The following is a 21,360-nucleotide window of genomic DNA, read 5'->3' on the forward strand; positions in this document are numbered from 1 at the left end:
ATCTTACCCTCTGTATCGAGAAGACGATGTAGAGCATCGACGTGGGGTACTTAGGACTGCGAAAGAGACCATCGGGACGCTATGCGCTGAGATTAGAAACCCTTCTACTAAAAAGACATTGGTTAGGCACATTTGATACACCGTAAAGCGGCAGTTGGCTTATGACATGTCTTCAATCACCTTTATAGGTATCAAGAAAGCCTCGGACTAATTTTTGCTATAAGTTTCTCACTATGCCTTCCATATCCTCCATCACCGCCACCATCACCTCTTCCTTCTAGAAAAGGAGAAGAAATATTGTTCTGAAGATAACATGGAGATTAATGATGATCATGATCATTTGGTTGATAGAGATGACGATCGGATCAATACTACCACCATTTCTGCGAGTTTTTGTCAATCGAGATGCATTACATCCCGTCTTTAATCAGTGTAACGAGCAAGTTGTTCATCATTTCTAATGATGAATTGCAAGATGAAAGCTTTGCTATGAAGAAGGACAAAATAATTAAAGAGAGTTTTGTTATAAATGAAATGAGTAATAGAAATATGAGTCTGATCATCAAAACCTGCGTGATAGTCATCAATATATATATATATATATATATATATAAATGCAAGTACCATTAATTCTCAAATGGTTTTTATTAGCTAGCATATTCTTTCATATATACTCAATTAATATATATGATAGAAAGTAATTAATACAAGAAGTTGACAATTAATGGTTGCATACTATAATGATTTAGTTATATCAAAATGAATTTCTACCATGGTAATACGTGCTAAATCAACCAATATAATAATAGAGTACTCCCATAGCCTCTAAAGTTGACATTTGACTTTTCAAGATTGCTTAAACTAACCAAAACCTCAATAGCCCTTTACATCTCATTTAAGGTCTCTTTTAATAATTAAAACATATATAAAGTTGATCGAGTAGTAGGTAAAAGTAAAGGAAATAGAGTTTTCAAGTCATACACTTATGTTGGGGCTAAGTAAGTGTAAATGGAGGTTATCAAACCATCTGATGTTTGAATTGTAAGTGATATAGGGTAAGTTTTTATGTCAAATTACTAAAATAACCATTTAATGAGTTATTGTAATAACAACATAAATACAAATACTAATACAAATATAAATGCTAATATATTAATAGGAATATTGATAATATTAATACTAATATTAGTTAATACTAACAATAATACTAATATACTAATAATAATAATAATAATATTAATAATATTAATATTATTAATACTAATAGTAATATTAATATACTAATATGAATACAAATTATAATAATAATAATAATAATAATAATAATAATAATAATAATATGAATACTAATATACTAATACTATTTAAATATATATCAAATGAATTTTTACCATGATGATAAATATAAGTCAACCAATATAATAATACAATACTCCTTAGCCTCTCAACCGACATTTGATTTTCAAGATTAGTTTAAACCTAACAAAAAGAAATTACTCAATAGCCCTTACACTCTCATTTCTAAACCTTTTCCAAATAAGATTTTGGACATATATATATATATACACACACACATACGTACATATACATACAATAAAGTTTATCACCCTAAAGACTTTGAACTCCATTTGATGCATGGATTTTGGAATATTTGAAAAATTTTTATTATGATAGATTGCATTGAAATGGATTGATAAGTCTTTCGAAGGGATGGGAACCTAACTTTGTTTTTGGTCTAACCCTTTATTATTATGTTAAAAATCGATTGACGAAAATTTGAGCCTCAACTCCTTGCCATTTAGACTATGTTGATTGTTGTTTTTGTTCAATTATTTTTTAGAATTATTGTTATTATGTTAAATATATAGAATAAAACTCCATGCAAAAACAAGATAGAATTTAGTCATTTTTACAACCATCATATAATGACAAACATTAAGAAAAAGATAATTTATCATCTCCATCATATTATGTGATCATCATAACTATTTTATTGGTAAAAAGATGAAAAATTAGAAGAATCCATCATCCATGAGAAATTTGAAAAAGATTTGGAAGCTTGAGGAAAAACATGTTAGCCCTAAGTCAAAACTTATTTTTCAATAAATAAATAAATTACTTGAACAAATAAATGAATCAAACCAACGAAATTTTAAACATTGCTTCAAAATTCCATTACAGAGAAAATCCATTACAGAAGTGCTGTAAACATATTAAATTCATATTTCCATCCACAAACATGACTACAAAACTCTCTTACTAATCCATCTTCACCTAACCATTCATTACAAAGGATATTATCGATTTTTCGACCACACAAACGGCTCTCACACTCCCATCCCTCTTTTTTAGCCATTTACATTCTATACTCCATACGATATCTCTAAATAATTTTCTTCGCAGAATATCTACAATTATTTATTATATAATTACCAGATGCTTTTTCAAATGGTTTTTGAGCCATGATCAACTCTTCCAATAGCAACCATGTTGAGCATTGCCATGACAGAAGGACGTGTTTCCTGATTTTTGTACAAAATAATCCCACCTACATACCCAGCAAGTAAATGACCTTTAAAAGATGCGATTTGTTAGATATTGATGCCTGAATCCATTTTCAAACTTCATACGGTCGATCCGAAAACAATGTCAAAAATATATATCAATATTAGTACTATAACTCATCTACCATACAAAGAAAAATGATAAGTTTTACACCAATCCATGCACCAAACAAGCTTCCAAATTGTCTTCTGGGCACAATTTTGAAGAACACTAATATACTCCTTCATATCAAGATACCAATAAATTATCAACCCTGCATTAAGCGCCCAACTTTCGACTTTTCGATGCTACATAAAAAAACTCTTTACAACTACAAAAGATATATGTATATATATACTCATAATTCAAAGAAGCAACTATAGCTTTAATGCTATGAGGAATTAAGAAAATTACCAGCCATGTAATATTTTGAGATCATGAAGAGATCTAGAAGATGTTGAAGTAATATATGCAACGATTTCTTCAATCAATTCTTGAGGGATGATGTCAATAAAAAACTTGCAATACTTCTCTCCCATACTAACAAAATGAAAAATATGATCAGTAGTAATGTGAGAAAGAAAATTGAAGACAAACAAAAATGAAAGAAAGCAATGAAGGAAAATACATAGAGGAAAAAAATATAGACCTAGATAAGGAAAAAAACGTTCTAACAAACTAGAGAATAATGATCACCACAAATGCAAACTCCCAAACAAAGCTGTGATAGATGGAAGTGTATATATATATATATATATAGAAAAATATATAAAATAACACATAATAAATGTATGCATATATATACATAGAGAGAGAGAGAGAGAGAGAGAGAGAGAGAGAGAGATGTGATGTGTGTGTGTGTGTGTGTGTGTGTGTTTTTTTTTAATCTTCTTGCTGGCATGGTTTGCCAGATGCAACTTTTTATATTGTTTGTTTGCATGTCATTAGAGATATTAAGGATTTTGTTGTCGATTCTTTGTCTAAGGAGGTAAGATTTGATTTAATTTTCACAAGTTTTTCATCGATTCATATATTTTTCTTTGAGCTTATTTGGCAAAAGACTTTTTATAGCTATTAGATAATTATGTCATTTGTCATAGGATTTTGCTGTTATAGGGCATCTGTATGTTACTTTCCTTTGTCTCAATTTAACAGTTGATGGTCATTGTTTTTCAAACATGATTTTTTTCTGTAATTTGTTTACACCTTTTGACAAAGATATGAAGGATTCTGTTCTCAATGAGTTGTCTAAAAAGATAAGATTTGCTAAAAGATGGATATGGATGTCAAGATCGCCAACTAATCATTTAAGCATGGTATGAAATAGCTAGATTCATTTTTGGTATTTGAGCTTGACTTCTTGGTCTTTGCCCATTATATGTTATAACACAATATATGTTGTTCACTGCTCCCATCCAATCAAGAAGACAATCCGGTGCGGATGTACACATAAATCATCGGGATAAAAAATTTTAGGGTTTTGCTAGCTTATGGCGGTGATTGGAATGGAATATTTTCTTTTTCATCATGATCCAAAAATCTAGGGTTTGCTAGCTTTTTGGGTCTGGATTGGTATTAAAAATCTTCTTCTTTTTAAGAATATCTACTCTTCTTTTGGATTTTATCATAATTTTTAATATTTTTAAAATTACATTTTTAGAAAAATAGTGCAATTGAAATCAAATCTATTTTTCAAAAATCCAAAAACATGAACAATATGATGAACCAAAGAAGAACAATGCTAGGAAACCATCTCTCTATATATAGAAATAGAGTACTCTTCCAACACAATCATCAATATCCTAGATCAAACATGGTAAGACTCCAACAAAAATACATATCATCGACCCTTAATGTTTTCTACAATTCCAAGATCCTCTTTTTGCTCATCCTTCCTTATATGATTATTATTATTATTCATTATTACTATATCAATTTTGTTATTATTATTCATTAGCAACGGGTGATACATATCATACTTGCATCTTGAATTTATACATCCTTATTATAATTTAATGCAATTCACGAGTGTTAGTAAAAGCAAAAACAAAAGAAAGAGAATGAGTACATCCAAATTCAAGACAGTTTGTGTTTTTTGCGGTAGCAGCCTAGAAAAAAAAAAGAGTTATCAAGATGATGCTATAGATCTTGGCAAAGAACTGGTTTGACTTCTTACTTTTACCTAATTTTAATTGTTTTTTTTTCATCACTCTCTCTTCCGTTCCATTGTTCTTATAATCATATAGACTCCTCATTTGTGTATGCTCAACTACAAAAAATATGAAATAACGTTGCAAATCCCTGCAGGTGATGAAAGACATTAATTTAGTATATGGAGGAGGCAATATTGGATTAATGGGCTTGATATACATAGCTGTCTTTGATGGTGGAAAACAAGTTCTTGGGTATGGTTTTATATTATTTCAAAGCAGTATTTATTTGAAAAAGCTGAAGTTATTAACATTTTTTCTCCATATGTTTTAGTATTATTCCCAAAGCTCTAATGGATAAAGAGGTATGAAAAATTATTGAATTTTATGACAAAGCTATTCCAAGAAAACCACAAATACCAATGGCTATTCGAGTAATATATATTGTTTTGTAAATTTGTCGGATCAACTGGCATCACTATAGGAGAAGTAAAACCCGGTGGCCAATATGCACCAAAGAAAAGCGAAATGACTGCAGTTCGATGCTTTTATTGCTATGCTCGGTTATTACACAACCCTACATTTCATATTTATTATATATTCACTAACATTGTTTTTATTTTGGTATCATTCTATTATCATTCATTATACCAAAACCTCTCACAAGTTATAAATTTTTTCTCTTGAAATAAAAAAAAACTAATTAATCTCAATTGAAATTATTATGCATGAGGTTATGGTACTCTTGAAGAACTTTTTGAAGTGATTACGTGGGCACAATTAGGCATACATAACAAGCCGGTAATTCAATGACAATTATAGGCAAACATAATGGAAATTACAAACAAATTATGACAAACTTATTCATTGTTGTAAGTTGGATTATTGAATATTAATGGCTACTACGACTCATTGCTTTCTTTCATTGACCAAGCTGTTGAAGAAGGTTTCATCAACCCAAGTGCAAGACATATCATTGTCTGCGCTTCAAATGCAAAGCAGCTTATGGAGAAACTCGAAGTAAAGTTTTTACAAATGTTTTGAAAAATACTCTAAAATATGAACATGTTAATAGTTATTACCAATGCTTGAAAAATTCTACTGCAATGACAGGACTACTACCAATGCCATGAATAAGTGTCAGCAAAACTAAATTGGAACTATGACCAACTTGAACACTCCCAAAAAAATGTAAGTTCAATTAAAATATGTGAAAATATCAAGTTAACTACAAATGTATCTAAGGCTAATCATGACTTATGAAAAAAAAACACATATAACAATAATACTTGCGTATCAATTAAAAAAAAAACAAAACAAAATGCATAAATAATTGATTTACTTTGATTACCATGAAAAACAAATGTAACACTAAACGATCCATGCATTAGTAACTATAACATGTTTTTTTAGTATAGTTTCCCAATTAACAACTTCACATTACTTAATGAAAAAAAATGAGCTAAGACGTTATTGTTTTTTCAGGTTGACCCATCAAACAACCATGGCAAAAAACCTCTCAAATCCAATTCATCTCCCAAAAACACACCAGAAATTACTCTGATCGACCTCAACCTTCCAGCTACCATGGATGACAATGTTGAACACACAAGTGTTTCTGATGCACATCCATAATAAAAATCATGAATGAAATGAAGATATTATATTTTGTACCCTCTTATGTTGCTATTTTGAATGGATAATAAAAACTTGAACTTTTGCCTATATTTAATGCATGGATAAATGCTTCCAAATCAAATGTGATTTCTAAAATTAATGAAAACACTTCTAATGAACAACAATTATCATCAAATAAAAATATTAATTACATTTAGAGATTTTTCCAAAAACAAACAATGAATATATATAAAGAACAAATAAATTGAAAATAGAAAAAAATCAAATGATAGATAACCCCGTAGCGTCAGCACGAGCCAGCCACACTAGTAGTCAAGTATGGAGCGATGTGATTTATCCACTTTTCATTAGTTTGATGATTTCAAAAATTAATTATCACCTAGACTAAATAACCTAAAAATCAAAAACAACATTTTTATTGAGTGATTAATCCACTTTTAATATATACATAGAAGTTTAACAATAGACAATAATAAGATCCAATGAGATTCAATTATGTGTATAATATTTTGATGCTCTAGATTATTGCCTATTAATTTAGCAATACTGGACTTGATGTTTTATTCACTACAAGAATGTGCAAATTTAGAAACATAATGTTAGAAACGGAATTTATTCCGTTTTTAATTGCAACCGATTACAAACAGAATAAAAATCTTTTTTTAATTTAAAAATGAAACACTTTGTTGTTTTTAATTTGTTACTAATAGAAACGCAATAGATTAGAAATGGTCATTTCAAAATATAATTTATTTAAATATTATAAATTATTTGTTTCTAATAGAAAGGAACTACAAATGGATTAAAAACTATCATTTTCTAATTTGTTTCTAATAGTGTACAATATACATCATTTAACATCATTTTGTACACTCATTAAACATTTATTAGAGTAATATTACAGAATTTGATATTAAACATGGTGTATTTTGCATTCTCAGGCTTCGCACAATGCATAAGGACGAGAGAGAGAGAGAGAGAGAGAGAGAGAGAGAGAGAGAGAGAGAGCGCCAAAAAAAAGCATTCTACAGCCAAAACAATGAAGATGGATCTCTTTCGGCATCATTCATTGAAGAACAGTCAAGACCAGGATCTCCCTTGGGAAGAGAGACCACCCCTAATATGAATATAGAATAAAAATGTAATTTCTCTTAAAATTTATTCCACACGATTGCAAAAAGCATGGAGATACTCATTAACTCACTCGAAAAAATTAAGGGAGACGCTAGGCTTACTCGCAATTCCCTCCAATCGCGGTATGTCCATGCTAGGTGGGTATTTTTTGCCACAATAGCAATCAAGCATTCAAACACACAATTACATTCAAATAGAATACATTATAATAAGGAAAACAATTAAATCATATAAATCCAACAACCATTATCAAAAGATAAACCCTTGAGTTCAACTATGCCCAAATATATAACAAATTAGCCCTCCATTAATGGAGGGTAATCATTCAAGATACAAGATCCAATGAGAATTAATGAAATTATGGAAAACCCCCAAACATCTAACAAATTAGCCCTCCCACAAATACCGCCAAGGTAAGCTTGACAGCTACAATCTACTTTCCCCTTGAATGTGGATCCAAATCTCCTCCTAGAATCACCAATGAAGAATTGGAGATCTGCCTCTTTTCTCCCCGTAACCTCGTCCTCCAAGAAAGAATTAAATAAAAGATAAAAGATGCCCTAAAAATCCTCATTAGGTACACTCATCATCAGGTGTATTATACACTCATTTGTACACTCATTTTGTGCATTCGTTAGACACATATTAGAAACATATTATGGAATTTGACATTAAACATAGTGTGTTTTGCAATCTCATGCTTTGGGCAACATTTAAAGTAAGGGAAAATCAAAATAAGCACTCTAGATCCAACATGAAGAAGGTGGAGTTCTCTCAACATCAACTAAATAAGGATAAGGCAAACAAGATGGTCTATGGGCAACTCACGGCCTAACTTACGGTCATGAGCATCTTCCAAAGAACCTAGTGGGCATGCTTATACCCATAAAGGGGAGTTCAAAGCCAAACAAGAGGACCTTACATGCAGGACTTACTCTTTTAAGGATGCCTGTTAGGACCATCCATAGGAGTTTACGACCAAAGCTTATGCCCGTAAGGGCATTCGCAAAGGCAGCACAGTGAAGCTTATTGTCCAGTGCTTACAGGCATAACCTGGACCGTAACACAAACAGAAGACCTTATGGATGGGACTTACGACAATAAGTGTTCTCATAAAGCACTGATAGGGGCGCAAGTATACGTGCCGATCGCGTAATAAAGTGTGTGTGAGTACAGAGTGTCACTTCATAGGAAAAAAAAGTGAATTTCAGTAATAACTCTAGATCTAAAAAAAATAGATTGCATGGTGGAGTGTTTTGTGTATGAACAATAGCAAATAAAAATAAGAAAATACAGGAAATGACATGAGAGAAATCAAGGAAAAAAAGCGATGTCCAGGCATAACATCTCTCTAGGGTTATGAAGTACAGAACAATGGTTGTCTAAACATGCAATCCTATTTGACCCGAAAGGTTTCCAGAAATATACAAAACCCCGATTTCTCAGCCAAAGTGTAAGTGAATAGGTGCTGGGAGTCTGACGATATTCACACATTGCATCAACACTCTATGAAACCTTGTTGTAGACTAATGATAATCTCTTAAGTAGATGATCTCCCCTAAAGAGATTATCCATAATCCAAATACATAGCAGAAATGAGATTTCTCCTAAAATCCGCTCCACATGATTGCAAAGAGCTCAGAAATTATCATCAATACACTCAGAAGGATTGTGGGCGACAAAGTCTCCTAGATACTCCTAACAAGAGTGTACCCACTATCCTCTAGAATTACGATGAAGTCTATGCTAGGGTGGGAATTTTTCTTGTCACGTAGATATACAAGGTATGATAGCTAGTGCTTTTACCTCATTTGCAATCAAGCATTCAATTACACAATTAGAATCAAATAGATATAATTGCAAAAAATGAATCAATTAAAGCATCAAAGATCTAACAACCAAAGTCAAGAAAATAAACACTTAGAGTTCAACTATGCCCAAACATCTACAAATTAGCCCTCCATTAATGGTGGGTAAGCATTCAAGATACAAAGATTGGAGAAAAATATGAAAGACATGAAAACCCCCTTTCAATCCCTAGGATAAATAATCATCGAAGAAGCTTCCACGCACACCGCCAAGATAAGCTTGACGGCAATGATCTTCAATCACCTTGAATGTAAATCCGAATCCCTCTCCAAATCACTCCTAAAGTGATGGAGATTGAGTTCTTTTTCTTCCTCAACCTTGCCTCAAGAATTTCCCCAAAAAGAAAAAGAGATTGAATAGAGAATGCCTTAGAAATCCTCACAAGTCCTATTTATACCCAACTACTTACGGGGAGTAGGGGCTAGGGCCATAGGAAGTCAAGAAGATGGTCGTGAGCCTTATGGGAATGGTTACGGTCATAAGCCACATCTGTAAGGCCTTCAATTTGTGTTGAGATCCAACATACAACTATGAGGGTTGGACCATAAACTGCATTGTTCTACTTCTTGCGACCGCCCTTACAGGCGTAAACTATGGTCATAAGCTCCTCCGGATGGTCACTTACAAGCATAAGCCTTACCCGTAGGGTTCTCCGAAAATGGCTATGAATCCTTCTTACGGCCATAAGCATGCTTGCAAGGTTCTCTGAATTTGATTTATGGTCGTAAGGCTAACCGTAAACTGCCTATAAGCCACCCAGTTTGCCTTGTTTTTACTACAATGATGCCTGAGGAGCTCCAAACTCATCTTTTTGGGTCTAAAATGCTTATTTTGGCTCTCAGTCATTTTTAAGCAATTCCCTAAGCCTATTTAATATAAAACACACTATATTTAGTATCGAATTTCACAATATGATTCTAATACATGTCAATTGAGTGTACAAATTGATATAAAATACATGAATATTGTACACTCATCAGGCATGCGACCCATCTTCTCCAGCTCCTTACAACTACGTCCTTATGCCCGTAAGCAGCCATGTATAAATAGACCTAATGAGGATTTTTAGGGCATCTTTTGTTCAATTTTTAATCCCTTTTGGAGGCAAGGTTAGGAAAGAAAGAAATAAGATGGATCCCAGGGCTCATAAGGTAACTTTTGAAGGAAATTTGGATCCATCACCAAAGGGAGGAAGATCGTAGCTGTCAAGCATCACCTTAGTGGTTTTTGTGGAAGCTTCTTGGGGGAACACGATTAAGAAGAGGGTTTCTATGTTTATTTCTATTATCTTCATGCCTTGTAACTTGGATAATTACCCTCTATTAATGGAGGGCTAACTTGCTTGATGTTTGGGCATAGTTGAACTTAATGGTTTATCCTTTGACATTGGTTGTAGATCTATGTGATTGATTTGTTTACTTAATTACAATCCATGCTATTTGAATCTAATTGTGCATTTGTATACTTGATTGCTATTGTGGTGAAAGCCCTGGTTATCATATTTGATGTAATTTGTGACGAAAAAAAATTCCCACCTAGTATAGATATCTAAACGATTTGAGGGTGTGAGTGAGCCTAGAAATAGGGTACTTTGGAGACCCCGTCTCCCTCAATTCTCCTGAGTATGTTAATGAGAATTTCTGTGCTCTTTGCAATCATGTGGAATAGATTTTAAGAGAAATCGCATCTACTATTCTAGTATTCAAATTAAGGGGTAATCTTTCCTCATGAAAGATTACCTACTGAGAATTTTTAACTCACATTGAGGATTCACCGAGTGTTAAATGAGATTTTGTGGTGTCTGCATTGGCACTACACTAATTCAATTACTCTTCACCCTTGAAAGAGGGGTTTAGTATGATTTAGGAAACCTCTCAATTCAAATAAGATGCATGCTTAGACGACCTTTGTCCTACACTTTATAAAACCCTAGAGGGATGCAATGCCCGAGCATCGTTTCTTCTCCCAACTCTTCTCCTTATTTTTGTCTTCTTTGTTTTTGTTTTATATTTCTTTTTTTCACACATATCACAGCAGATTTGTTAGGCTAACTTTTGGAATTAGTGTAAGTACTAGTAATCTCATTCTTCTCTATGGACCAAGTTCCCTTGATTGGCACATACACTTGTGTCCCTATCAAGATGTCGTTGAGATCCTCCTCATCTTCCACAAAAAGCGTCCAAGAATGCTTCTCGAAGGCTCAATTGTGTGCTAAATGATGGGCGAGTCTCCTCTCCCTAGATGGATTGCTCTAGAAGCTCCATGTAAGCTCCTTTGGATGGTTTTACTGATCCGATTTATGGTGTAAATCTTACTCGTAAGTCCCGTTATGTGGTCATTATGATTGGGGGTGAGCAAAACCGGGATATTCGACCCGGTTTTTAAAAACGCCCGGATCAGTACGGGTTTTCGGATCGTCAGCTTGACCAGTATCCGACCCGGTTTAAAGTCGGATACTAAAAACTGGTACCGGTTTCGACCGGATCGGATACTCGGATATCCGGATCCAAATTAAGTTTCATCTACTCCATGGGTTTTATATAACAACATCAACATTAAAAACAACAAATGATGAAACTTGTAACTTATAAAGAGGATTAAAATTTTTACATTATTCTCCCAATTCATATGAGTTTACCGATCTTACATAAGATTGAAATTTTTCCTTTTACTTTTAACCTATAAGGTTATTTATTTATATGTATATATATATATATAGTAACTCTTTAAAGTATTTAAACAGGGTTTAATTTTTTTCTACTTACGTCCTTGTAAAATTTATTTATATATATATATATATAACTTTAAATTTTATATGGTCTAAAAAGTAAAAGAAAAAAAAATATCTTAGAGTGTTTAAAGGGATTTGGATTTTTAATAAAAGAGGCTTAAATGAGGGATTTGGATTTTTTTTCTTTTACTTTTTAAACTATAATTTATATTATATCTAATTATATATCTATATCTAATTATATTATATATATATATAAATGAATATATTAAAACGGTTCGGATTGAGATACCCGGTTTTTAATTCTCTCAATCCAGTATCCGATCCGGTTTTACCTTAAAATTGGATGATGCCAAGGACTCTTTTGGATCGGGTACCCAAAATTGTGGCCGGATATCGGTTGGATCATCGATCCGGATTTTTTGCTCACCTAATTATGATCCTCTTTAAACATAAACATGCCGCAAAATTCTTTGGATGAGCTTATGACCATAATCCGACCGTGAGAGGTTATAAGGTGTTCTCATTGGCTTGTTCTTTAGCTATTGATGTTGAGAGACTCTGATGTTGAGAGAGCTCTATCTTCTCTATTTGAACTCTAAATTAACCCAAAATACATACATCTAAACATACACAAACATTAAACAAAAACAACACCAAAGAAGACCCCTTACCAAGCAAGTACTCGCTCCTGAACTCCCTCCGTCGATCTCCAAAATCTTTCTCCTTAAAAACCTCTAATTTCTCCCATTTCTTCATTTTAACTCTCTGAGTTCTTGTAGCAAAATGGTGGAGAAGATAGAAGCAACCATGTGCTCTCAGATTTTTCTCTCAATTAACTCTTCAGCCGAAATTCACTTTTAGTCCCTCAAAAAACTTAACTTCTTACAAAACAGTCCCTGAAAAAACCGCTAATAGTCCCTTGAGTTATGAAATAGTATTCTCAAAAGGTCCTTTCAAATTATCCAATGGTCCCTGGATTATAACACAATATTTCAAAAAGATCCCTCCATCTTACCTTTCAGTCCTTGGTTTTCGGAAACATTTTTATATCAATCCTTTTCATTTATTCTTTAACCCAAAAATCTTTTAAAAAGCTTTTTACGTTTAAGTCCCTTGCATTTCAACTCGGGTTTCTACCACAAGTACTACAGTACAAAAATCTTCTGGCCCGATGTGTACATCCCCGAATATATTTTTCCAACGATTTATCCACGAGTTCGAGGGTATTACGGTGAGAGCATCTGCCTCTACCGACCCGTGCATCTCAAAAACTAACGGGTAGCTACCTCTTACTCCTGCAGTGCAGGTCGAAAGGGGTAATACCTCTTTGGCCCAGATGCGAATGCTGGTCATCTACGTCGGGGTGAGATGCAATTGCCATCTCTACAAAGGCCTACTCAGATTGCATCTAGAACAAATTAAGATATATTAAGAACATCACTTTATTACTTATATATCATATATAAACCATTTGACAATGTGTCTCATGCCTTGGGATTGCCTTAAAAAGTTAAAAAGGCATCGATTCCTTTCAAAGAATAATAAACAAATCCAATCGTGACCAACATGTGCCTTTATAGTATATGCTCTCACATGACTCTTGTCCAAAGAATAAAACAATGATTTTTTTGTTTAAAACCAGATAACAAAAATCTCCCACAAATTTTTTATTTATTTACCATGGCAAGTGTTTTTTTTATTTTAAAAAATTATTAAGGGATTAATAAGTATAAAAATGTATCAGTTATAATAACTTATTAATTTTTAAAAATTTATTAACTCGGTCAAATATCAGACAAAAAAATTTATTATATACATATTAAAAAAAAATTTAAGAACCATATTGAGTTAATAAATTCATCCAACTATTAAAAAGATGAGTACAATTTTTTTCTACAATGAACCCATTTAAATAATACTTTGGGTGAAAACAATGGATGAATATTACTCCTTCCACACACGACTCTAAATTAAATTGAACAGCTTATGCATATCTATTAGTATATTTATGCTCACGTTTGGTTGGTTAATATGGTTGGTGACAGTGAACATGGGTCTTATGCAAAATTATATATATTTTTTCAATTATTTTATTAAATAATAAATTATATAATAAAAAAAATTTGAGCCAAGTGGTAAAGTTAATATACTTTAATATTAACATAAATCATTTAATAAAAACAACTTTTATATTTATTTAAAAAATATGATGTTTACGGATATGGTTAAGTGGATAAAACAACAACAATAATAATAATAATAATAAAATTTTAAAAAAATCATATTGTTGATACTAAGATGAAATTTATATAATTTAATATTATTATAAATTAATTAAATAAGATATGTTTTATATTTAAAAATCTAATCACCAACATTCTAAATAAGATAAGATAATAATAAATGAAAACTTTAAATATAAATTTGTAAATTTTTTTTAAAAAAATAATAAATTGTTAAGCCCAAAAGCCTAATGGGGCCTTACCAGGGCCAGCTCTGTAATGATCAATGACAAAAATAAAGAAGCATGTACACGTGATTCTTGTCCAAAGAATAAACAAATCCAAGATCTTTGTCCAAAGTATAAACAAATCCAAGAGTTGGCGAAGCGAAACCAGAAAAAAGAAAGAAAGGATAGCAACAAAGAATTTACCAGGGGACAAGACCAATTAAGCAGCTTCAGTCATTAGTCTATAAAATGGGAGAGCAAAGGGAGCACCTTCATTGCAGAGCTTACAAGAGTAACAATCAAATTAACTACTTCTAAGCTAAACTACTTTTCTCTAAGCTATGGCTTTTGGAGATGAAAATGGAGTGGTGGTTAAGAGGAACAAGAAGGTGTTGTTGAAGAAGTATGTGAATGGGTTTGTGGAAGAGAGTGATATGGAGGTTGTCACTAATGAAACTATCCTTCTTGAGCTTCCTCAAGGATCTAAGGATATTGTTCTAGTTAAGAACCTCTACCTTTCTTGTGATCCTTTCATGAGAGGTCTAATGTTGGAAATGAGTGAGTCTCACTACATGGAAGCTTTTGTGCCTGGCAGTGTAAATTTCCTTCTTTAATCTCTCTTTGTTTTTCCTTCTCATTATTTTGTTTAATAATTATTTATAGTCTGATATCTGTATACATATATGTATGTAGGTTATTAAAGGTTTTGGTGTGAGTAGAGTGTTGAAATCTGGTCATCCTAATTTCAAAGAAGGGGAGTATGTATGGGCAATAACTGGATGGGAGGAGTATAGTCTCATCACTGATACTGAGAAAATTTTCAAGATCCCATTCACTAATGTTCCTCTGTCTTATTACACTGGCCTTCTTGGTAAGATATGCATGTTGGTCTTAAAAAAATTATTTTTCTGAAGATAATTTATGTAAGTTCAATCAGTCCATATGTATAACATCTTTGGAATTGTACATATATATGCATGTGTAGGTATGACAGGATTCACAGCATATGTAGGATTCAATGAGATATGTAATCCCAAAAAAGGGGAGTATGTGTTCGTATCAGCAGCATCAGGAGCTGTTGGGCAGATAGTGGGACAATTAGCCAAACTCATGGGTTGCTATGTTGTTGGTAGTGCTGGTTCTGATGAGAAGGTTGAGCTTTTGAAAACCAAGTTTGGTTTTGATGATGCTTTTAATTACAAGAAGGAGAAAAGCTTGGGCGCAGCATTGAAGAGGTTTTCTTTTTCTATCATCAAAATTCGCTCCGGTCATATATATATATATATATATACACCTTCATTAATGACAACTCTTATTTACCTTTTCAACATTAAATAAATTTATATTTCACAATATATTCAATCATATAATTAGAATATTTTTTGCTTAGGATAAAATATTTGAGGAAAGAAGTTATTAAAAACAGATCTTATTAAAATTAAAAGGGGAAAGTACCCTTTCATTCCTTAAAAAAAAAAAAGCATAACTTCTTGTAGGGGGGCAAATTTTAGCCTATGTATGGATATATGTAAATTGTATTATATATATATATATCTCTAATTTACTATTTTTGTTTTTATTTTCATTTAGGTGTTTCCCTAAAGGTATAGATATCTACTTTGATAATGTGGGAGGTGCAACGCTTGATGCTGCTCTTCTCAACATGAGAGACAATGGTAGGATCTCAGCATGTGGAATGATCTCACAGTACAACTTGGAGGAACTTGAAGGTGTGCATTTCTTGGTGAAGATGATCACCAAAAGACTCACAATGAAAGGATTTCTTGTGGGTGATTATTTCAATCTCTATCCAAAGTTTTTGGAGGTGATCATGCCATACATCAAGAATGGAAAAATCACATACTTAGAAGACAAGACCGAAGGAATTGAGAATGCTCCTGCTGCACTTGTTGGACTCTTTACTGGCAAAAATGTGGGAAAACAGTTGGTTGTTTTGGCTGACGAGTAATGAAAGGATTCCTTTTTGTCCCTGTTTACCTCCACGTCCTGTGGACTTTGTTGGTTGTATTTTTTGTTTATGTTTGCCGGTCTTGGGAGTCTTCTGTAGTTTTTTTCCTTTCTGTACTTTCGTCTTTGCATTCTGATTCATGTGTTTTCAATACATGGTGGTTTATCCTCTTTTTCTTCTTAAAAATACATAGGCAACAAACAATTCTAGCTACTACTTCTTGCCTTATAATAATTATTGATCATACCTTTTTATTGAGTATTTTATTTTGTAATTCTTTTCATTCGACATATTAATTATAATTATGATATTAATGTGTAACTTCTTAAATTTTTATAAATAAGGAATTGAGAATGCTTCTACTGCTCTTGTTGAACTATTTACCTATAGATATGGGGGGAAACAATTGATTATTTTGGCTGCAGAGCAGTAGTGTAAATGTATGCTACTCCTCATCAAGTTACTCGAGCTCATGGTTAATTCAAAGAAAACTTGAACTCGATTCAATCATGATTGAGTTGAGCATGAGTTCAAGTAGTGAATAAGCTGAATTCAAGTATTTTAATATATATATTTGACTTTTGACTCAATTGTTCTTGAGCCTAAGTGAATAATTGTATTTTTATGAGTATATATATTATATTATTTCTCATGAAAATTATTTTATATATTAATAATTAACTACAGCGAGAGACGCTGCCTCGGTGGTGAAAAGAAGTCCTATGTCCCTGAACTCGCATCTTGGTCCCTGCGACATCGACCTCTCTCCTTTCGACGCGGTGAGTCGGCTCGCACTCAATCGCCCACTGAGCAACTTCTAGCCCGGATTCGGGATCTCCAACCTCCCACTCCATTGTTGGGCCCAGGGATTCCATTGTAGAAGTTCTCCGCCCGATCGGAGATTTGATTTATGTTCAAAAGAAGGAACACATTTCCCTTGAACATCTCCGAACCCTTGTCAGACTTAAATCCTCCATCATCTTCCCATTGGAGATCACTGTCGATGTCGGCGTTCGAAGCTTCATCGTCAAACTGGTGGACGACGGAACCCACACCCTCCGTTCTAACGCGACTCAGGGACCTGCGGCAGTTACTTCATCTCAGAACCCATCTAACTTGACCCGAGCAGCCAAACTTATATCCCTAAAGCTCTCCAGGGAAAAAGAACCACTCTCTTACTCCCTCGTTGATCCTCAGGTTGGCGAGGCTGAGAGCCTAGCTCGGTCTCGCCCAGCTGACAGGTAGGCTGCTCTTGAATCTCGGAGAAAAGCACTATCCATCGACTGCTTTGCCCGGCGTCGGTGGGGACGCTCACGAGATTCCGGTGATTCCTAGGGAGCTTCAGGAGAAACATCCTTTGTTACCATGCGATAGCGTGATTGATGCTCTTCAATGGCGTTGATTTGCCTCGGGATGAGAACACTCCTATTTTATTTGGAACCATTCCTCCGTCTCTTTTGCCTCGGGATCGTGATTCCCAGGATTCCTGCAACTCTCTTGTCTCCCATCATTCGCCTCGTGATGAGATTTCTCACGTTATAGCCTCTCATCTTGATCAGATCTCTAATAAATCCAATCCCTTAGATCTTGATCAAGTGTCTAGAAAATGAGCAACCTCTTACTCTCCATCTCTAAAAGCGCAGACATGCCTCGAGATCCGCTTATTCCGATCCACCTTGGGATATCAACTTAACTCCTCAAGATAATCAACATCCATTCGTATTATTCCTATTATCCTAAGAACCATCGCCTCGTGATGTTACCTCGTGATTCCATTCCTATCCACGATAATTCAACCAAGGAACCCTTACTACTTACATTGATCGGGAGAATCTACATGTACATCTTAAACCTCTTTTACTTCATCATGCCCTTTGATTTACAAATGGATATTCGATCCATGAGTCTGGATTACGGTCCCTAGCATTAACTTTCGGATAAATTCTATAGCTCTTGATCCCGCTCCCCGGGATCTCTTCACTTGATGACCACTTTCGATGAGGAACTCCTTGGTGGGGTGAAGAAGAAGATACCCTAGGAGATGATCTTGTGGAAGATGATATTTTCACGGAGGAAGATAACCTCATCCCTAAGCTGAACAAGTTCCAACTCCGGTGAACTTGTTGATATTCAAATGGGTCGATGTCACTTGAAACCTCTCCAGTTTGTTAGGCCCGAAGAAAATTTACCTTTCATTCCCCCTCCTGATCCTAAGCAAATCAGAAGGGCGGCGGACCCAAAGAAACTGCAGTCAGGCTGGAATGAAAGAAAGCGGAGTTGTCCCTCTTCCTCCAGCGATCTTCTAAGAAAAATACCGGGAAGATCCAAGAGAAGAGTACGCCCACTCCTATCCACTATGTATTTTCTTCTTGGACCGATGCTCAGTTATTTAATTACAATAATTCTTGTGGCATTAAATTTCTAGGTTCTCCTACTCATAAAAACAAATGCCTAGATAAAATACGTTCTCTTGAATACATTGAGGGCTTTTCCCAAAGGGATCCCCTCAGAGGCCCCCATCTAGACCTTAAATGTTTCTTCATGAAAATTTTATGTTGGAATGTTAGAGGTCTAGGCAAACCTTCGAAATGCCATCTAGTTAAGGAAGTTAATCTAAACTCTCATGCGGACATTATTTGTTTTCAAGAATCAAAACTTCAGGACATTCATTGCTCCTATTGGCGCTCTATCGGGGGCAAGCACATCGACTCCTATGACTTCCTGCCGGCCATAGGCTCGGCGAGAGGTATTATTATCGCTTGGAATAGTTCTATTCTTATTGGTCACTTGATTCATAAGGGCTCATTCTCCATTTCCATTGGTTTCACTAGTCGCCTTAATAATCTGTCTTGGGCTTGTACTAGTGTTTATGGGCCAAACTCCCGTTCCATCAGACCCAAATTTTGGAATGAACTCCGCTCACTTAGTAACCTCATCTCCACTCCTTGGGTTATCTGCGGAGACTTCAATACTGTGTTCACCCCTGATGACAAAAACAATGGGATTATCGCCCATAGCGATTTATCCGCCTCTCATCGTTTCTTAATGATCTTGATCTCATTGATCCGCCCATAAGCGGAAGAAGATTTACCTGGTCAAATGGCCAAACTAATCCCACTTGGGTCAGACTTGACCGATTCATTTACTCCCATAACTGGACCACTTTATTCCCCAGACCTACCCAGCTTGTTCTCCCTAGATTTGGCTCGGATCACTCCCCCATTTGTCTTGATTTTGGAGATCACCTCAAACGCCGTCGCCTCTTCAAATTTGAGAAATTCTGGTACTCTGATTCTCAAATTATTTCTTTTATCACTGATTGGTGGGCAGAAACAAATTCTGTTGGCTGTGGAGCCTTCATTATCTCCAAGAAATTAGCATATCTTAAAACTAAACTTCGAATTTGGTCCAAGAACACCTTTGGCGCTTCTAAACTCCTTAAAAATTGTCTGCTTTCTGAACTTAATTCAATTGATACCATTAGCGAAAGTAGAACCCTTTCTGAGGAGGAAAACACTCGACTTTCCCAAGTACGTTCGGAGATCTTTACAATCCTAAAACAGGAAGAAGTTTACTGGAAACAGCGATCCAGAATCACCTAGCTCAAAGAAGGGGACTCAAATACTAAATTTTTCCACCATGTTGCTAATGGTAGAAAAAATCTTAATCACATCTCTCGCATCTTTCATAACGATCAGTGGACCGATGAAATTGACCAAATTGGCAGAATTTTCACTGACCATTTTCGCTCCCTCATTGGAACCCCCATCACCAATAGATTCCTTATCGACTGGCATTTCCTCTTTGAATATAAAGAAAGAATCGATCTCTCCCATCTAGAAATCCCTTTCTCCTTTGATGAGATTAAAAAAGCTGTCTTTGACCTTAATCCTGACAAAGCCCCAGGTCAAGATGGATTCCCTATCCTCTTCTTTCAAAAACACTGGGACCTTCTTCTGGATTCCATTGTCACTCTCTGTAGTGATTTTTTTGATGGCTCATTAAACCTTGAGCGTATTAACTGGATCAACATTGCTCTCATTGCTAAGAATAATTCCCCTGGATCTGTTGCGGACTTTAGACCTATCAGTCTAATCAATTCTACTTGTAAAATCATTTCCAAGCTCCTTGCCAACAGACTTAGCAATGTTATTAACGACCTTGTGGATGAATCGCAATCTGGCTTTATCAAAGGCAGATGCATTGCGGATAATATTGTTGGGGCCCACGAAATCATTTTCAACTTGCGGATCTCTTGGATGCGCCTTCAAAGTTGACTTTGCTAAAGCCTTTGATTCTTTAGATTGGAATTTCCTCCTCGAAATTCTTGCTGCAAGAGGTTTTGGAGCGAAATGGCTATCTTGGATTCACATTATTCTGAGCACCGCCAAATCCCAATTCATCATTAATGGCAGCATTCAGGGTTATATCAGATGCAAACGGGGACTAAGACAAGGCGATCCTCTGTCCCCTCTCCTTTTTGCTATTGCTACTAACGTTCTGAGCGCTATGTTTCATCACGCGCTTAAATCCAAAGTCCTTGTGGGTGTCCCCTTAAATCAGTCGGTTAATTTTTGTCATTTCCAATATGCTGATGACCTTCTTATATTCTCTGCTGGAGGTCAGGAGGACCTTCAAATCATCAAACTTATCCTTTATCTATTTGAGGGGTCATCTGGGTTATCCATTAACTTCTCGAAAAGTTGCTTGTATTCAACCAACTTTGGCTATCAACCACATGAATCTTCAGCGTCAATCCTAAACTGCTCCAAAAATTGTCTTCCTATTACTTACCTTGGGATTCCTCTCTCTGGCCGGCATCCAAGACGTCTAGACTGGGTTAACCTGATTAGTATGGTTCGTTCTAGACTCA

At 34.5% G+C, this 21,360-nt stretch overlaps 1 protein-coding gene across 1 annotated transcript; it reads left to right on the forward strand.

The window, feature by feature from the left end:
- The first annotated feature begins 14,683 nt into the window (after nt 1–14,683).
- LOC120270072 (2-alkenal reductase (NADP(+)-dependent)-like) lies at nt 14,684–16,668 on the forward strand. Its single transcript, XM_039277070.1, has 4 exons — nt 14,684–15,114; nt 15,212–15,389; nt 15,504–15,753; nt 16,109–16,668. Exons 1-4 carry the CDS (start codon nt 14,860–14,862, stop codon nt 16,485–16,487), a joined length of 1,062 nt encoding a protein of 353 aa, XP_039133004.1. The 5' UTR covers nt 14,684–14,859; the 3' UTR covers nt 16,488–16,668.
- The last annotated feature ends 4,692 nt before the right edge of the window (nt 16,669–21,360 follow it).

This window comes from Dioscorea cayenensis, chromosome 10, assembly GCF_009730915.1.
Source record: "Dioscorea cayenensis subsp. rotundata cultivar TDr96_F1 chromosome 10, TDr96_F1_v2_PseudoChromosome.rev07_lg8_w22 25.fasta, whole genome shotgun sequence".
In the NCBI taxonomy this organism is placed as follows: domain Eukaryota; kingdom Viridiplantae; phylum Streptophyta; class Magnoliopsida; order Dioscoreales; family Dioscoreaceae; genus Dioscorea; species Dioscorea cayenensis.